Source organism: Chelon labrosus, assembly GCF_963514085.1.
Source record: "Chelon labrosus genome assembly, chromosome: 3".
NCBI lineage: Eukaryota > Metazoa > Chordata > Actinopteri > Mugiliformes > Mugilidae > Chelon > Chelon labrosus.
The window spans coordinates 708530-729034 of NC_140339.1; the positions used below are offsets into that span (position 1 = coordinate 708530).

Genomic DNA, 20505 nt, shown 5'->3' on the forward strand with positions numbered 1-20505 from the left:
AGAGATCCAGGAGAACAGAGGACGAGGAACGTTTCATCGTTTGTTCTGGGCCCGTTTGTTCTCCTGTTATTAACACTTTGAAGGCAACACAACGACACCTGTCTGAGGTCCTCACAGAGTTTTCAAACGTCTTCCCAGAAGTTTTCACGCCAAACAAAGACCCGCCACATGCTGCTGCCCGCCAGACGGTCTTTTCATGTTGTTTCCAGCCTTCCTGTGAATGAGGAGGAGGACGCTGCCGAGAATCAGAGCGTCTGCTTCGTCACGTTTCCTGGATGTGAAGTCAGGAGGAGGACCCGATGAGGAGCTGGAACCAGCTCAGGGTCCAGATCTGTCTGACAGCTCATTTAATAAGAAAGAAAAATTGGCTGGAGATGAAACCGTGTCACAGCTGCACCGATAACCTGCTGAATAAACTTAAAACACCACCATCATGTTTCAGACACGTGGGGGGAGATCAGAGGAAACCATCCCCTTCACAATAAAAGCCTCAAGAATCAATAGAGATGAAACCATCTGATTTATACTGTCTTCTACTGGGACTGAACTTCAGCTGTTTGCAGGTGATGTTGTCCTTTTAGGCCGAGGACCAGGACCAGGACCAGGACCAGGACCAGGAGACAGTCGTAAAGTCACTAACTGAGCCTGGTCTCCATCTTCATGTCCATAATGACATAAATAAAAATGAAATAAAGATTTACTAATGAATAACTAATAACGATCCATCAGTGCATCATCTGGAGATACGAGGTTCCTGTTGCTCTGGTTAGAACCATGAGAACCAGTTCAGATGAAGGTCCAGGTTCTGTCTGAACTCTTGGGGGACCAGGACCTGACAAGTTGGAGGATGAAGGACAGTCAGTCTCTAACTGAAATGCATTCTGGGATACATGGCTACACTGAATCCACACAAGGACTCTATGGACCGAACTTGGTCACATGACTCTCTGGACTGGAACAGAACTTGGACAGAGACCAGGTGATGTGGTTCCCTCTGAGGTCTCTCCAGGTTCAGATTCAGTTTTAGTTTGAGTTTCCTGTTGTTAGAATCTTAAATGTGGACGAGAGGAGACGGGACAGATCTCAGAGTCTCCCTCTGAGTCTTTGTTTTAATAACTTTGACAAATGTTGCAGAAAATCCTCATGCTCATGAATATTAATGAGGCAGGCTGAGAGAGAGAGAGAGAGTGTGTGTGTGTGTGTGTGTGTGTGTGTGTGTGTGTGTGTGTGTGTGTGTGTTTGTGTGTGTGTGCTCTAGCTCCTCCCCCTCCTCCCCCTCCTCCCCCCTCCTCCTCTATATATACAGTGAGGCAGAGCGGCAGCGACCAGCTCTGCTCTGACCGGCCTCAGTGTGTGAGGGAGTGTGTGCTGCAGAGAGAGAGCGCGGTAGAGAGACCTCCACTCAGACTGACTGTCCTCTGACTCTGAACATGGACGACTACAACCTCCCGTCCTGGATTTACCTGGCCGTCCTGACCATGTTTGTCGGCGGGGCCATGAAGAAGCTCCTGGCATCCCACCTGAGCGCCGCCCCTGCCCTGGTGGCCTGGCTGGGGGCCACGGTGCTGGTGGAGCGGCTCTGGGCGTTCTGCCTGCCGGCCATGCTGCTGCTGCTGCTCGTCCTCGCCTGCTGCCTCTACTCCACCTCCAGGACCGGCCCGCCACCCACCACCCTGACACCCCACGGCAAGGCTGTGTTCATCACAGGTAAGACGGGGCCCTGCCCACTCACCCAGGTGTGTTTGTGACCCTTAAGAGTTGTGGTTGATCTTTGAGCAGCTTTAAATATCATCAGGATGAGAGAAGAGACAGTTTGACTTTATTTATAGAAGTTTACTCTAAAGAGCAGCTCTGCTCCTACAGACACACACATTAAGGTTTGAGTTTTGGTTTGAGGAGGACGTCCCGGCTCTGAGAGGTGAAGCTGCTATCGCTGCTCAGATCAGTGTGTGTGTGTGTGTGTGTGTTACAAGGAACAAACTCCGTGAACAATAGACGCCTGCAGGGAGGTAGGGGGGGCATGGTGGGGGGTGAGGGGGATTCCTCTTCACAATAAAAGTCTGGAGAAAGAAACCTGCAGCAGCGTGCTAGCAGGTCAGTACAGAGAGTCCCTGTCCCTGTCCCTGTCCCTGTCCATGTCCCGCTTTCTGTTATCAGATAAGAGATGATTGGTTTATGGAGTCTTTATACGTTTATATGTCTCTGATTGTCTCTGATAGAGAGTGTCCTGCCGTCCCATCTCCCTGCAGCCAATCTCCTTCCATGTGTCTCTGTCTCTCTGATTGTCTCTCTCTGTCTCTGATAGTGTTTGTCCTGGTGTTTGTAGGATTGCGTCCTCCACATGTCTCTGGTTCTTTGTGTTGGTGGTTAATGAGACCATCAGACCTTTTAGCTCTGTCTCTGTCTCTGTCTCTGTCTGTGTCTGTCTCTGTCTCTGTCTCTGTTGTAATCTGGACGGTAACCTGGAAGGTAGGGAACCAGGAACCAGCCGTTGCCGTGGAGACGCTCAGCCGTTAGATGAAGCATCAGCGCTGTTTGACCTCGTTCAGTGAGACGTCCTCCCAGCAGGGGGCGCTGCTCACGTCGGTACAACTGAGCTTTTCTCTCACACCTTCTGTTCCTGTCGCAGATTAAATTATTTTATGATTTAAGTTCTTAAATGATCTGCGCCAGCTTCTGATTTCTGCAGACGGAACGTACAAACACATCGATTCATTCAGAGACTATCTCAGTTCCTCCAGTTATCAAAGAGAGTTTCATTAACCTACGTGAACCCAGCTCATTCCTTCTCGTGTCCCGTCAGATACTGCTGCCATCTTGAGTCCTAGAAGCTGCAGGACATCTGGATCAGAACAACTAATATAAACACAGAAAAGATAAACTCAGCGCCAAGACTTTCAGTAATTAATCTCGTTTCCTTCCTGTTCAGTGTCTGATGAGTCAAACGTCTTTAGACTTTGAACCGAGGTGTGGTCCAGATCTCCAGGAAACCGCGCTGCTTTGATCCGGAGAAATGAAATCTAGGTTATACAAACATGCTGTTCTTAGGCCCAGCACAATGAACCACGTCACGCCATCCATCACCTGAAACACTATTCCACCAGCATGCATCACGTGTTCTCTAGCGCCACCATGAGGACTCAAAGTGAACATGAACAATAAAACATAAATACACAAAGCTGACTGAACAGAAGCAGAATGATGTGCAGTCTGTTCTCCTGAGAACATCTGACCGTGAATGAAACAAATAAAACATGAACACATTCACAGGTACAGCAGCAGATTATCTCAGCATCTTGAAACATTTCACTAGAGGAAGTTTGTTTTTGTCAAATGGGAGGAGCTCTTCCTCAAAGTTAAAACCAGGAGAATCTGGAGCTTCTGAAATAGAGACGTTGGAGTCGTTTGTGGAGAGAAGAAGAAGAACAAAAAGAAGAAGAACAAGAAGAAGAACAAAAAGAAGAAGAACAAGAAGAAGAAGAACAAGAAGAAGAACAAGAAGAAGAAGAAGTGCTCACACCAACTATATAGAATAGTCTTTATTGTCACTGCAGAACACAAGTTGAACAGTACAACAGGAATTAAACTACAGTCACCATCATCAACATTTAACTCTTTTATGAAACACCTGCAGAACATGTTTATGTGAGAAGAAGCATCCACATTGAATGAAACATTAATCTGAAGTATCCCTAGTTTACTTCCTGCTGTCACACCTGTCTGAGGACGTTCCAGTTGAGATAAGAAGGTTTTCTGACTCCTGAACTAAATACCAGTGGATGAAGTGCTACTAACACCAAACGTTTCAAGCAAGACCTTTAAAACTATGGGTGAATTAAAGCCACGTCAGCACAAACTAAGTCCAGCTCCTCTGCTGTAAACACTGATGGAACCAGAAGAGGTTCGGCTCCATCCGACTCATCGTGACTCCAGGTCGTAGCGGCCTGATTCTGAGGCGTGCTGAGGTAATCCAGGTCAACATATCCTGCAGAATTAGCGCTCTGTTGGCCGAGCGGCGAGAGCTTCAGGAGGTTGTCTGGTGTCATGGTAACACAGATCAAAATCCCAGAGAGTCGCACATGACCACGTCTGAATGTCACCTCTCCACACGTGGCCTCGTCTTTACATGTGTGCTCACCAGAAGCCACAGACGATTACTTTCCACTGCTTCTTATGGATCAGCAGGAACCCTGGTCTGAGGTCTGATTACGGTCTGACGCTGTCCCGGCGAGCGTTGGCTGCAACGCTGAAAAACCGGCAATATCTGAGAGGAGATTTAAAGCTGGTCCAGAGCCCAGATCTAAGCCAACAGCTCCTTCCTTATTGGCTCGGCTGAAAGCTGGTAAAGTTAGCGTGGGCACACACTGGAAACAAGAGCAGGAGTGGAAAAAGGGCCCCGGTAAACCTCTTAGAAAGCTAAATGATTTGTTCTACAAAGGAGCACATTCTTTGAAGGATGAGGCCTGAAGTCGCTGACCAGGCAGCATGTTCAGGAAACCTCTGCTGCTACGAAGCGCTGATGATTGACTGAAGGTTCAATTAGAAACCGTCACATTCAGCCTCCAGCAGAGACCGGATGGGAATCATCTCTGTCAGGAAGCGTCTGATTGGTTGACACGCCCAAACATCTGGAGTCACAAAGAACTTCAGCTACAAGAAGAACCGCAGCAACCCCCCCCCCCCCCCCACACACACACACACACACACCTAGCAAACCTGACTGTTCTGTAACTAACTTCTAGTCAGTAGATCACATAACAGCATGTGTGTCTCTAAGAGGGCAGGATTTAAACCAATACAATCGACTGTTCAACTGTATTTTATTCAAAAAGTGTTTGTTTGTTACTAATTTGAATATTTCGACGAGAGGATTCCTCTCAAGGGGTTTATCCTATTAAATAAAATTTCTGATGATGATGATGATTTCAGTTAAAAAAATAAGAGCCGCATTAATATGAGGGACAGTCAAAATGAAACGTATTATTACCCACAATCCTCTCTGCTCCGTTCTGTCATGCTCACTGTCATTAGAAGCTAGAGGAGCTGCTCTTTCCATTGATAACAAGCATCATGCAGCTGGAGCTAACCAGCTAGCCTCAGCTAACCAGCTAGCCTCAGCTAACAGAGGAAACACACAGACAAACCTTTTATTTCCTCATGTCAGAGTTTCTTCTTCTGTCTCAATATTTCTTCACAACTAAAGTAACTGATCTAGTTTTATTATCTCCTGTGGTTTAGAGTCTATCCACATGATTCTACATCAACTATCCACCACATGGTGACTGGACTGATAGAATCTGAGCCCTGTGTCTCAGTTTCATACGTGTTCCTTTGCTTCCATCTAGTGGTCTAATGGTGGTACTACAGATAATAAACACAACACAGCCATCTTGTAGTGAAAGTTAGCTTAGCATTGATATGTAGCATTCCTTGGTGACTGGTTTCCCTGGGGAGTTCCATGTGTGAACAACATGGAGGAAATCTCCATCTTCTTCTGGATTGTATAATGATCACAATGGTAGAATATGATGATGTCCAGGAGAAATAAAATGTCCAAAGGTTGAATTGTGTGTACGTTGCCTCCTGTAGTGGAATCAGGAGGATTTTGTAGCCAGATTCCCTTTCAAGAGGTAAGAACCCAACGTGGAACACTTTGGGTTCTTTGGTTCTCCACATGTCCAAATGGAGAGTGGGCCTGGTTCTATTTTTTACTAGAACCTTTGTAGAACCTTTGTGAGTGCTTTTGGTATTTTTTAATCATCATTATAATTGTTTTACAGGAACATAAGAAAATGAAAGTTATGTGGCTACTGTTGGGGGTTAACCTGTTCAGACTTGGTTTTGGTTTAAAGGTTAAAGGTTGTTATGAAGAAACTGAACCTGATAGAACCAGACTCTGCATGTTGTTGACAGAGAATCGACATTATTCACTTATCTATAGCTCTATTCTATTCTATTCTGTGACTCCTCCAGTTTTTAGTTTTATTCTTTTGAATCTTTTCCTTTTTTTATTCTGACCGTATTCTTACCTTCCTCCTTGTCTTCGTACTCTTTCCCTTTTCCTCACTCATTCCTTGTCTCTTTCTGTTTCTCTGGTTTACTTCCTATATTTCTTTACATTCCGTCTTTTCTTTTGCTTTATTCAGCATTTTTTCTGCAGCTGTAACATTTTCTTTTCCCCCTTTTCTTCTTCTCCACATTCCTATACTTTCTTCCCTCCCTCCCGTCTCAGTTATATAAATACAGTGTTGAAGGGTTCACTTTGTGTCGTCTCGTTCCTGTCAGTGAAATTTTAGAGAAATGATTGTGTAGCGTTGTGTAACACGTCTCTAGATAATGAGAGCTCTGGATGTTGTTGATTAGAAACTGAACCCTCGTTATTTAAAGGTTGAGATGCCCCCACCCCCCACCCCCTCCCGTCACGTGCCCTCTGCTCACAGTTGGACGGCGCTTACAGAACAGTTTCCAAGAGATGAAGCAACGTCGACCTTCAGCTTACCGTCATAGTGTGTCCACACACAGAGAAAGTGATCTGTCTTTCATGCACCAAAAACAAGAAGTTTAATTCTTTTCATTTTAGAAAAACGTTGCTCAATATTTGGGGAGAAAGAACATCTGCATTCACAATAAAAACAGTCTGCAGTTCACTAATCAGCAGAAATGAGTCCATCGCAGGATTAAATGACTGCGGAGGACATACCAGGACCCCCCTGGACCCCCTGCAGTTTGCCTCTAGACACGTAGATCAACACGAGACGGTTTTATATCCTGCAACACCTCAACTGTCCAGGGAATTATGCAACATTCCCGTTTGTGGACTTTTGCTTTTGCAGAACCTCAGGAGAACCATCTATTATATTTCTGAAGTATGCAGACGGCACAAGGGTCACCATACTCATCAGAGATGAAAGAAGGTCTGCAGGAAATTAAACAGTCTGTGTGGTCAGAACACGCTGGTGGAGAAGAGCGTGGCCAACAAGACTATGTCTGTGCTGGAAACCTTCAGGTTTCTGGGATCCTTCGTCTCCAAGGACCCAACATGGACGCCATCAAAAAGCAGAGGAGGTTACTTCCTGCTCCACAGCTGCTGATCCACTTCAACGTCCATCAACGTCTAGTCTGGATCAGACCCCAAACAGGAACAACGGACCTTCAGGTCTGCAGAACAGATCACTGGTGTTGGCCTGGCCTCCATCCAGAGTCAGGACACATGAATGCAGACCCATCACATCCTGGTCATCACCTGATTCCTAGCATGTGTGTTCATTGCAGGCTAAATACAGCTGATCCTGACACGGCTTTAAGCTCAGAACAACAAGACTTCTTTTTTCTGTCTGCTAGATTTCACATTATTTGAAAGAAGAACCACCCCACCACCTTTAGGGACCCCTAACACGCAGAAGCTCCTCCAGGATCCTGATCTCACAAAGTTAAACAAGTCTCATTAGAAAGCCTTGGATCGTCTTTAGGGACTCATATTAGCTCAGAGATCATTTCTAGTTTCACAGTGTGGTTAAGAACATTACAACCATCCCAGGACCTTCCAACCCGACCTCTATATTTGGATAAAGATGCCTAGAACCTCTACCTCTAAGAACCTTTATATACTCCTTGTTGAAAAATGGAACCCGATCAAGGACCTCTAGATCCTTCAAGAAGACGTAAGACGTCTCCAGTGTGACTGATGCCTCCATCTGTCTTCATCACAGACTCCATGTGATAGATTCAAGGCAGCGTAGCTGGAACCTCTTCATGGATCCAGAGACCTGAATCTTCCGACCTTTGGTTGACCTACATCCGTGCTCGTTGTTTTCGGTGTTGCTCTGACAGATGTAATGAAGATTGATCGTGGTCTCCAGGTTTGTTTAACAAGACGTCCTCCCTCTACCCTAAAGCTTTTAGACCACAGCAGAGCAGGGACAGCTGCTGGTTCTCACAGTGTCATTTATAAAAGGTGATGACATGTTTAAAGACATGTTTCAGATAGAAATGATGGCTATAATCTGGGTTAACCATCGTGTCATATCTCAGTATGTGAAGGTGGAGCTGCTGTGTGCAGATGTTGATTCCTCCACCCAGAGACAGATGTGTCTCTTTGACCTCGTGCACAGATCCACGTTTATTTCTTCATCTGAGGGGCCCCTCGGAGCCTCTGGCCCGTTACGTAACGGCGCTCTGCACCGAACCGACAGCACGAGGAGTTCAACCACCGACTCCTCGGCTTCGCTCCGAGTTTCAGAGATGCCTCCTGTCAGACGGAGGCTTTGAAGTCCTGAAGAATGTGGGACAGTGTGTGGTCGGAGACCCTGCAGTGCTCCATGAGACCCTCCACCTCCTCCCGGTCCTTCCCCATATCTGAACTCATCCTCAGACCTCGACTGAGTCTCGACACGTTTCAGTCCATGAACTCTCCTTTAACTCTCAGTTCTTCCTCTTTATTCCCTGTCACTGAAATCACATGCAAGTCTTTTCTTAAACCTCAAACATCAGGACGTCCTGTTGCTTCAGTCCATTACTGAATAAAACCTTTAAAAACCTTTGGTTCCTCAACGTGACCCAGACTAATAATAATAATAATAATAATAATAATAAACTAATCTGCCTTTACAATTTTGATTTGTTGACGTGTAAAACAGCTCCAAATAAGTAATTCTATAGTAATTAATAAAAAATGTAATATCTGTTTGAGTGTTATCATCATAATTATTATTTGATTTGATTCATTTTTCCTACATAACATACGACATATCATATCTTACAGCTGATATCTGTCTACAGTCTGTTCAGGACCGTTTGTCAGGTTTCAGGTTTGCTGTCTGAAACGGTTCATGTGAAAGTCAAAGCAGTTGGTGGAGGCGTCAGTGGCTGATCTGGAGGACTGACCCCAGACTCTTTACACAAACCAGACATCTTCCTTTATGATTCTCTTGGTTTCGTTTGAGGGCGACAGCGTGAAACGGGAGACGAGCAACTCCATCAGCTGCTCTCACAACAAAACTCAGCTCAGAATATCAGAATATCTTGGCAGGTTGAAGTCAGGGTGTGAATCTCCAGGACGTGTGTGGAGTGAAGAATGAGGTGGAGGCGAGCGCTGGTATTTATTTCCCTCTCACTCAGCAGCTTTTTCTCAGGACGTGACTGGACATCCTCCAAGGACACGGAGGGAAGCAGTGTGCCAGCAGAGCTTTCAGATGCAGTGAACAAACAGAACAGCGAGTACCGCCGAGGATCGGGTTGTAGGAGCAGTGGCTTCTGGGAACGTGAGCGACCCGTGGGGGACCTGAGGGGGACCCGAGGGGGACCCGAGGGGGACATGACGGAGGGACTGTGTGGGCGTGTGCACTCCAGGACTCTGTCAGAGTCTCCTCTGCAGATCTGGACGTCCAGAGGAGACTCTCCTGAGGGTCCCAAACGCACAGTTGACCAACGATACTGGAAAAAAATGTCAAAATGATGTAACAGCACGACTAATGGAGCTAGGTGTTGAACGAGTTCAGATTTGTCATGTGTCAAAGTGAACACTGACTAGTCTCTGATGACGTCAGAAGAAACTAATAAAACTATATTCTTGACCTGAATCCATCTGCTGAGAACAGACAGCTCATGTGCTACATACTGTGAGCTGCAGATATGTATAGCCTGTATAAAAACAGGCAGCACCTCAGCACCATCAGTAGCATTTAATAGTCCTCCACAGCGTGTTGTTAGATGGGATAGTGTAGCAGCTAAAGGTCTAATAACTTTATCAGATAGTTGATGTGCAGCCTCCTTCTCTCTGTTACCACAGGACGTTTGGTGAAGTTGTTAACTGACTGCTGTCCAGAGGATTTGGACCGTTCCTCTGCTAGCGTTAGCATTAGCATGTCTTTTTTACTCTAGTTGTATTTCAGGACTGACATGTCACGGTAGTATGGGCTTCATCTTTAGTGAAGAACCAATGACCCTCTGGACTCCTCACCTGTCTTCTAGGAGGCTTCCATGTTGTTATGGTCACATGATCACTGACTAGTCCACATGATGCTTAAAGCTACAGACTGACTAGTCAACTGGTCAGTACGACCCCTAGTCCTCACTTGACTTGGACAGCGACAACAGAGCTGGACACACTGCTCTGCTAGCTATGCTAACCAGCGCTAACATCACTTTACTTCTTTTCTCCTCTTCCTCTTTCATCATCTTTCTTCTCTTACGTCTTCTCAGTTTAAATTGTTGTTGGAGGTCTCTGACTACCACGGCTGTGGTTTGAAGACTCGTCTGGTTCAGTAGCAATAAACACATCAAGTCCTTCTTCCTGGACTAAAGCAGAATTTAGTTTTCCCACATCAGTCATATCCTGACGGTAAAGTCAACAACATGTGCTCTGATGCAGCAGAGTAATCATTAGACTCATAAATTCATCTAAACCAGAACCAGAACAAGAACCAGAGTCAGAAGATACATCAACATCAACCAATGAGTAGAGATCATCTCTGGGTTGATCCTCTGTTTCCTTTATGTTGAATCAACGTCGACACTCTGAGTTTATAAAGCTTAGATTCCTGGATTTATGTTTGACAGAAGGATTCAGTCATTACAGATTAGGAAAAGGTCGTCAGTGATCATTAATCAATGGTCAGCTGGTTTGTGCAGCTCTACCAGAGAGGAATCTTGGTTCAGATTATAATCATTGGTTCTGACAGTCTTTTTCCTGGTGTCTCTGCAGGGTGTGACTCTGGTTTCGGGAAAACCACGGCGAGGCATCTGGACTCCATGGGCTTCGAGGTGTTCGCCACCGTGTTGGACCTGATGGGAGACGGAGCCAGAGAGCTGAAGAGGACCTGCTCCCCCCGCCTCACCCTCCTCCAGGTGGACATCACCCAGCCCCAGCAGGTCCAGCAGGCCCTGCTGGACACCAAGGCCAAGCTGGGCCCCAGAGGTAAACTCCAGCTTTCACTTCCACACATGTTCAGTAGAGTTTAGTCTCTGGAGTCTTATCTCTGGACGACTTTATCATGTTTAAGACACAGGAAAGAAAAACATCTGGACTCTTTAGTTTGACGAGAGGAGAGACATTTGTCTTCAGTCAAACTAAAAACCCAGAAGTTTATTTTAAATTCTAGCAGAGAAGACGCTGCAGACCTGTTGAAGGTTTAGAGAAGCAGCTCTTTGAGTTAAAGGACTCAAGATCATCCTGATTTTATCCTGCAGGAGACATGAGAAAGGAACAGTAGAAACATCTGTCTCAAACAAACAAACATCTACAGACGGTTTTTGTTTCTATCATGTTAGATAAATCAGGCTTTTATGAAATTTTACTGACCAACAGTTTTTATTTTTAAGATCAAAATATACATGTACAGTTCATTTTATTCATTTCAAACATCTCTTTTAGTTTGGATTTAATTTTGCCCAGATCATTTTATAACTTTTTTTTATTTTTGCCTTTTGTTAGAAATTAAAACTAAAACACACTAAACATTAGGCTGAATAGGAAAACACATAAATATCTACAAATTTTTAGTTTATAAATCTGTTCGTCATAAATAAATCAGATCTTAACATGTGAGAGTCTTTCCACCTTGTTCCAACATCTGGATCATGTCTCCAAGTCAACAAGCAGCTGTTGATGGTTCAATTCAATTCAATTTTATTTATATAGCGTCAATAACAATACAAATCGTCTCAAGATGCTTTACAAAAACCCGGCCTGAAACCCCCAGAGCAAGCCTGAAGGCAACGGTGGCAAGGAAAAACTCCCTTTTAACAGGAAGAAACCTCGAGCAGAACCCAGCTCATATGGGGGGACCCATCTGCCTAAGGCCAGCCGGGTACAGACAGAAGAAAGAGAGAAGAGAACAGCAAAGAGAGAAGAGAAGAGAACAGCAAGATAAACATACATCTGTCATAGATACACATATCTGACTAAAGTGTACATGTGGAATCTGATGATACAAACTGATGATGTTACATGACAGTTTGAAAATGTAAGAGGAATCATAGGCAGGTTGGAGAATTGTTCATTCAGGTAGGAGTGGAGAACTGCAGGATTCCATGAAGACTGGGCAGGCTGATGAGACCACGACAACAGATGTAGTATAGAGCTCCACGGGAAACACACCACTCCAGGCCAGAGATACTCACAAGAAGAGGGGGGAAGAGGGGGGAAGAGGGGGGAAGGGGGGAAGGGGGGTGGGACACACACAGCAGTAAACATTCTACATAGTAATAGCACAGAATTGTATGACTAGTAGTATATAGGAAATTAGAGGGCAAGAGCTCTGTGCCAGAGAAAAGAAAGTGGAGGATGAGAGAGAGGAGAGAGAAGAAAGACGGAGGACATGTGTTTGGTGCATCGTCCCCCAGCAGCCTAGGCATATAGCAGCATAACTAAGGGATGGTTTAGTCCAGCCCTAAATATAAGCCTGATCAAAAAGGAAAGTCTTAAGCCTGACCTTAAAAATAGAGAGAGTGTCTGCCTCCCGAACCCAAACTGGGAGCTGGTTCCACAGGAGAGGAGCCTGATAGCTGAAAGCTCTGCCTCCCATTCTACTTTTTGAAATTCTAGGAACCACAAGTAGGCCTGCACTTTCAGTTCTGATCCAGCGGTAGGTAGAGATCCATTAGAGACAGCAGCTGCTACAATATTCTACTGACCACATGATGGCGCTGCTGATTTACAGACGCACAAACTGAGATCAGATCTCAAGTGCTGGCTGGGGACGCATGTGGAGATACATTTAGATTAAGACCAGGTAGATGGACAGGAGAGACCAGGTGAGACCAGGTGAGACCAGGTGCTGATGTGAGGTCTGAGTGGACGCTGCTGGACTGGCCAATAGAAATAAAAGTGAGAGTAGAAGTAATGCATGTGGTTTTCTAGTAGATGGAAGCTGTGGAGCTTCTGCTGGATGTTTCAGGTGTTGAATAAAGAGTCCTGGAGCTGGTCCTGGGCTGGTCCTGGGCTGGTCCTGGAGCTGGTCCTGGGCTTGTCCTGGGCTGGTCCTGGAGCTGGTTCTGGGCTTGTCCTGGGCTGGTCCTGGAACTGGTCCTGGGCTGGTCCTGGGCCGGTCCTGGAGCTGGTCCTGGGCTTGTCCTGGGCTGGTCCTGGAGCTGGTTCTGGGCTTGTCCTGGGCTGGTCCTGGAACTGGTCCTGGGCTGGTCCTGGGCCGGTCCTGGGCTGGTCCTGGGCTGGTCCTGGAGCTGCTGACTCTGGGTTTCTCCAGCAGCTCTTTCAGAAACCACCGAGGAGGAGGCGATGATGTGGAAGCTTGGACAGCTAAATAACCCCAAACAGCTTGGACTGGTTTATCTGAGGGGATCTGGTGTCATGTTTCGCTCTGTGATTGGCTCAGACCTGCAGCTCCCACTGGCTTTGTAATTAGACAGACTGCTGGCTTCACCTCGCAGTCATTTAAGGATAGGCACAGAGAGTGTGTAATAAAAGAAGTGGAGGGAAAGGTCATTAACACTGTGGAACAGCTCCGGCTTTATGTGTTCACATGAGCTTCTCTTACTTGGTGCATGGGGACTTTCCTTCCTGGAGGTTCAGATTCTAATAAACCTGCAGAGGATGGACCAGGTCTTTAACATCGCTCAAAACTCACCTGGGCCTCGTGAATGAGTCCAAACTGTGCCCTCGACCGGACATCTCACATTTAGTGCTGTAAAATACTAATAATGATGCAGTTTACTTTATTAAACACAGAAGAGAAAACACTCCACAGTCATTCATTTCATCATGCTTTATTTATTACACATGAAGAAGAAGTACTTGTTCTTTATGTTGATCTTGGACGCTGTTTCTCACTTCATTACTTCTGCTGTCTGGGTATAACCCTTCCTGGAAGAGCTACTGTTAGCTAGGAGGCTAGGGAAAGCTAAGAGCTACTGTTAGCTAGGAGACTAGAGAGAGCTACTGTTAGCTAGGAGGCTAGGGAAAGCTAAGAGTTACTGTTAGCTATAAGGCTAGGGAGAGCTAAGAGTTATTGTTAGCCAGGAGGCTAGGGAGAGCTAAGAGCTGCTGTTAGCTAGGAGGCTAGGGAGAGCTACTGTTAGCTAGGAGGCTAGGGAGAGCTACTGTTAGCTAGGAGGCTAGGGAGAGCTACTGTTAGCTAGGAGGCTAGGGAGAGCTAAGAGCTACTGTTAGCTAGGAGGCTAGGGAGAACTACTGTTAGCTAGGAGGCTAGGAAGAGCTAAGAGCTACTGTTAGCTAGGAGGCTAGGGAGAGCTAAGAGTTATTGTTAGCCAGGAGGCTAGGGAGAGCTAAGAGCTGCTGTTAGCTAGGAGGCTAGGGAGAGCTACTGTTAGCTAGGAGGCTAGGGAGAGCTAAGAGCTACTGTTAGCTAGGAGGCTAGGGAGAGCTCCACTTTATTCATTGATGACAGGAAGTCACCTGGTCCACCTGGTCCAGACATTGTTCCTGGTTCTCTGGTATCAGAACTAAACGAAGGCCTCAGACGTAACGTTCTCCGTCACAAAAAAAAAAAACTTTTAACAGCACAGGAAGTCCCTTTTTATTTTTTACAGGAGCACAGAAGAAGAATATAAACTGATGGAATCAACTGTTCAGCCAGTCAACTCATAAAAGCTTCATGTTTCCGTTAACGTTGACCTCTGTCCTCCAGGTCTGTGGGGTTTGGTCAACAACGCCGGCGTGTGCGTCAACTTTGGTGAAATCGAGCTGTCGTTCATGTCCAACTTCCGCGGCTGCATGGAGGTCAACTTCTTCGGGACGCTGAACGTCACCAAGAGCTTCCTGCCGCTGCTGCGACGAGCCAAAGGACGGATCGTGGTCATCTCCAGCCCCGCCGGTGTGTTCCTGCCCCCGAGGCCGTCAGCCTCTCTGCAGGATTTAAATACTGTACATATGTGTGCATGAACTGCAGATTAGTTAATTTGTAGTTTATGAGTTGTTGGGTTCATAAATAATCTCCTGATGATCACTGTGGAGGATGGAGTTAGTGATGGTGTCCATGACGACGCTGGTCCTGTGTTTCCAGGTGACCAGCCGTTCCCGTGCCTCTCCGCGTACGGAGCATCCAAAGCAGCTCTCAACCTCATCACCAACACCCTGAGACACGAGCTGGAGCCCTGGGGTGTCCAAGTGTCCAATATCCTGCCGTCCTCATACAAGACAGGTGAGACCACCTGACACCTCCTCCTCCTCCTCCTCCTCCTCCTCCTCCACCATCTGGATGGCGTTCCTCAGAGCTCCATCACTGGTCCTCTACTGTTTGATACTGGACCATTTATATCCGTCACATGTGGCATCAGTGGAATCAGTTTGTAAATATATAAATAAAGAACAAGCTGACCTGCTTCCACATGTAGACTGATGGCGTACAGGGCAGTAACTAGACACACATGTTCTACTTTATTAAAATAAACCTCCTGACCAGCGTCATCAGAGTCTTAATGATCAATAGAGAGTCGAGCGCCGCTCTGTTATTCAGAATATCATCAGAGTGTTGAAATAAAAATGTTCCAGGAGGGAGCAGAACAACAAAGAGCTGCAGAGATGGTCTCCCATCGCTCAGAGTGATTGGCTGGAGCAGCAGCTAATGAAGCGAGCCGGGCACACTTTATCCGTCTGTTTACGCTCTAATCCCGAGGGAACACATTTGCATTCTGCTCCTAATCCTGCCGTTACTCTGGGTTTTTGGCCGCGAGCCGAACGAGTCGATGAACTTTATCCAGACTTGCTGAGATCATGTTCAACAGTTTCAGCTCTGCCTCCGCTGGTCCAGACCTCACGCTGAGTCCCTGTTTCGACACATGTTCCTCTGCTCCAGCAAATACAGCTCTGACTTTGTCTCCCTGGAACGTTAAAGATCCTGCAGCCACCTAGAAACACACTTTAAAACTCACACAGAGCTGACGGACGCTCGTTTTCAACGGTTTGACACATGAGCCTCAAACACAGGAAACACAGTGAAAGAAGCACACTAGTTTAACGTCCTGATCGCGTCGTTCCTTATCTTCAGCCTTTTGCTTTTTATTAGTGTTAATTCAATTAATAACATTTAAACATTTATTCTAGAAATATTAGTTATTATGGAAATTGTGGGAAATACATGATGCAGTGTTTTAATACTACAAGACAGGATGAGGAAGTTTTCATGTAGTTTTGGTTTTCTGTGGGTGTCAGATGTAGGGCTTCATCTAAAGCTCAGATAGAGACATATATATATATTTTTATAAATGTCCTCCGTCTCCTTCGTCCTCTGGTGACAAGTCTCAGATCCAGATCAGGACAGAAGCTCCAGCTCTGAGAGCAGAGTCAGGATTTAAAAAGACAAAGAGACATGAACGATGACACCACAGACCTCTGGAACCAACGAGGACATGATGAGATAATACCTGTTTCCTGGTTTTGAACTGATGAGCATGTTGGTTGTTGTTGCCGTGGTAACGCTGAGCTCTGCTGTCTGCAGGTCAGTCCAGTAACCAGGTCTACTGGGAGCAGCAGCACAAGCAGCTGCTGCAGAACCTGTCCCCGGCACTGCTGGAGGAGTACGGCGAGGACTACATGGCGGAGACCAAGGACCTGTTCCTGAGTTTCGCCAGCCAGGCCAACCCCGACCTCAGCCCCGTCGTCGACGCCATCGTCCAGGCGCTGCTGGCCCCGCGGCCCCAGGCCAGCTACTACGCCGGCCCCGGCGTCGGCCTCATGTACTTCATCCACAGCTACTTCCCCTTCAGCGTCAGCAACCGCTTCCTCCAAAACCTGTTCATGAAGAAGACGCTGATGCCGCTGGCTCTGAGGAAGCAGTCGGGCTTCGACCTGAACCTCAGCCTCCACAACAACAACAACAACAACGAGGAGGAGAAGCTGAAGTAGACGCAGACGGAGGACTGCTCCTGTAATGCACTCGTAGCTGTAGCCTGACGTTTTATATGTTCTGAAGCTGTTGAAGGGATCATAGTGATGCATAGGGATGCAGCCACAGGTCAAGAGACCACTTCACGTCCGTCAGCGGGATCAGCTGTTCTGTACAAACACTGACTTAATGTGCCTTTAACCCTGAGGAGACACTTTAGAGATAAAAGACGGTCCAATCACCTCAGCAGCTCCTTTAACAGCCACTAAAGCTTCCATCTGTTTAGGTTTAAGATTTGACCCAAACTCAAACTAGGGATGATCAACACGTCTTTAATGATCTGATGTTAAATGTCCTAGAGTTGTTCTCCTGTAGCTTCTTAAAGTCTGTCCTTGTCTTCTCCTAGAGTCGACTGGATTCACTGTTGAATCAAAGCGGTAGTACTGAATGATGATCAACTGCTACCACCTCACCTAACATCCACATTACCGTGGTTACTGACTAATGTCTGACTACCTTCATGGTTAGAACCCAGGTTCTTCTTCTTCTTCTTGGATATTCGGCAGCTTTGACGCTAACCAACCTCCATTAAAACAGAAGAAGATGTTCTGCTGCTACAGGGACGTGGTTTTGGTTTATGACAGATCTTTTATGGTGTGGTGGTCAGCACTGATGCCTCCCAGGCAGAAGGACTGGTTCCTTTCTGTGTGTAGTCTGCATGTTCTCCCTGTGTCTGCGTGGGTTCTCTCCAGGTTCTCCAGCTTCCTCCCACCGTCCAAAGACATGCTGGTTAGGTTCATTGGTGATTCTAAATTGGCCGTAGGTGTGAGTGTCTCTCTGTGTTAGCCCTGTGATAGACTGGAGACCTGTCCAGGGTGGACCCCCCCCTCTAGACCAACGACAGCTGGGATAGACTGGAGACCTGTCCAGGGTGGACCCCCCCTCTAGACCAGTGACAGCTGGGATAGACTGGAGACCTGTCCAGGGTGGACCCCCCCTCTAGACCAATGACAGCTGGGATAGACTAGAGACCTGTCCAGGGTGGACCCCCCCTCTAGACCAGTGACAGCTGGGATAGACTGGGGACCTGTCCAGGGTGGACCCCCCCTCTAGACCAATGACAGCTGGGATAGACTGGGGACCTGTCCAGGCTCCGATGATACAACTCTAACTGAAACCCAACAGAAGCTTTGAAGGCCGTTGAAGCGGCGGCTGCTGTGATTGGTCCGTCAGATCACATGTTCCTGTCGTTCTCTCAGCTAAACGCCGGTGACCTCTGACCTCTGACATCTGAGTGTTTTCTGGTTGGTTTTGATCCACAAAGCCAAAGTTCAGTAACCGTGTCACCAGAGAACCAACACCATCAGACATCCTGTTTACATCCCTCCTTCACAATAAAAGCACAGAAACATTTATTAGATCTGACTTTAGTTTCAGATTTTATTTCAAACCGACACAGATAGGCTGGCGTCTCGGATCAGAACCAGATGGTCTGGTTAGGCTTCAGTTCTCCCCTTTTTCTAGCGTTCATCTTCAAACCTTCAACATGAAACCATGAAGCAGGTATCTTTTCAGCTGTGATGAATCCAACAAACTCAAACCTCAAACCTTTATACCAACACGTAACAGAGCAGGGCAGGTATCATGTACTGTACAGATTCAGTTTCTGGTTTTGTTGCCACGTTTTCAATCAAACTATTTATTCTGACTTTTCTTCTATCGTCACTTAAACTGTGAATTTTATATAAAAATGAGAAAAAACACAAAAACATGATGTAAAATGTTCACTTGTTCTTTCTTTGCTAGAAATAAACTTGACTTTTTTCAGACTTTGATTCCTGTGATATTTGTGACATCGTCTCAGAACTGGATCCAGTCTGGATCACAAACCGGTTCTGCCTGTTTAGATAAAGCTGGTTCCTGACGGGAACCAAAGAGTCCTTACTTGAAGTGAGACGTTAGAACGCTGCAGCTAAAGAACACCGGCCCCCGTCCTGGTTGGTTCTAGCAGAACAACAGCAACAGGTGCCTGACTGGGAGGAACTCTGGGTCCACTGGAATGGAACCGGATCCAGAACCAGGACTGTGAGCTGGACTGTGGTGGTTCTGGATGCAGCAGTTCCACAGTTCAGAGACCAAACTGGACTAATCTGGTCTCTGAGACATGAGGGACGGACTCAGAGTCTCCATCTGGAGAAACACTTTAAACTTTAGAACAGTCACTGAGTGGAACCCAGCCATCGCCCCGACGACTGATGCTGCTTACAGCCGCACATACTACTACTACTACTGCTACTACTACTGCTACTACTACTACTAATAAAAATACCACTACTACTATTAATACTACTACTACTACTACTACTAATAAAAATAAAAATTCCACTACTACTACTAATACTTTGGTACATCACAGTAACAGCAGCCTGCAGTGTGTAATCTGACCTGGAAACACCTCAGTACCACAAGTACCTCGTCTCATCTTGAGAGACGGGATGGTTCTGGCCTGGTTCTGGTTTGTTTCTGGGTTGGTTCTGAGTTGGTTCTAGGTTGGTTCTGGCCTGGTTCTGGGTTAGTACTGGGCTGGTTCTGGGGTGGTTCTGGCCTGGTTCTGGTTTGGTTCTGGTTTGGTTCTGGTTTGGTTCTGGCCTAGTTTGGTTCTGGGCTGCTTCTGGTTTAGTTCTGGGCTGGTTCTGGGGTGGTTCTGGCCTGGTTCTGGGTTGGTTCTGGCCTGGTTCTGGTTTGGTTCTGGTTTGGTTCTGGGCTGGTTCTGGCCTGGATCTGGTTTGGTTCTGGCCTGGATCTGGTTTGGATCTGGTTTGGTTCTGGTTTGGTTCTGGTTCTGGGCTGGTTCTGGTTTAGTTCTGGCCTGGTTCTGGCCTGGTTCTGGTTTAGTTCTGGGCTGGTTCTAGTTTGGTTCTGGCCTGGTTCTGGCCTGGTTCTGGTCTGGTTCTGGTCTGGTTCTGGGCTGGTTCTGGTTCTGGTTTGGTTTGGTTTGGTTCTGGTCTGGTTCTGGTTTGGTTCTGGCCTGGTTCTGGTCTGGTTCTGGTCTGGTTCTGGTTTGGTTTGGTTCTGGTCTGGTTCTGGTCTGGTTCTGGCCTGGTTCTGGCCTGGTTCTGGGCTGGTTCTGGGTACTGTTGGGTCGACCTCACCCTCCAGTCTGCCAGGGCCGCGGCGCTCTGTTTGACTAATGAAGGCGTTTTAATGAGGAAGGCAGACGGCCAAACTCCAGACCAGCGACCCAAAACATGATCACGTCCAAACGCAGGTCTGAGAGCAGCGACGGGCCCTGAGGGGTCAAAGGACAAATCAAGTGGTGCTTCATGGGTCTGAGCTGCGTTTAAACTCTGGACCTGAGCCTCTGTCACCGTCATGAATCATTTCCCAGCTGCAGAGCCACGGTCCAGACGCCGTCTACGTTTTCTCCATCACTATATAAATCTGGACCTGAGCAGCTGGATTTTCAGTCTTTTTGTTATTTGTTCTCTGATTTCCAGAATAAATCAAACTCTGCTGTGACATCTGTAACGGCTGCATGAAGGTTCTGTTGACAGGAAACTAGATCTGATAACCCAGATGACATTTTACTGCAGATTCACACCTCACATGAATAAACTGTTGCTCAGACTCTAAGACTTCTCAGTAATCTGTGGTTTGATGTGTGTCATGTGTTCTCTGGTAGAAGCACAGAAACACTCATTATTAA

General features: G+C 46.7%; 1 protein-coding gene across 1 annotated transcript; it reads left to right on the forward strand.

Moving 5' to 3' along the window:
* The first annotated feature begins 1300 nt into the window (after window positions 1-1300).
* hsd11b2 (hydroxysteroid (11-beta) dehydrogenase 2) lies at window positions 1301-18954 on the forward strand. Its single transcript, XM_084541361.1, has 5 exons — window positions 1301-1707; window positions 10703-10915; window positions 14604-14789; window positions 14979-15116; window positions 16413-18954. Exons 1-5 carry the CDS (start codon window positions 1431-1433, stop codon window positions 16817-16819), a joined length of 1221 nt encoding a protein of 406 aa, XP_084397487.1. The 5' UTR covers window positions 1301-1430; the 3' UTR covers window positions 16820-18954.
* Window positions 18955-20505: the final 1551 nt, after the last annotated feature.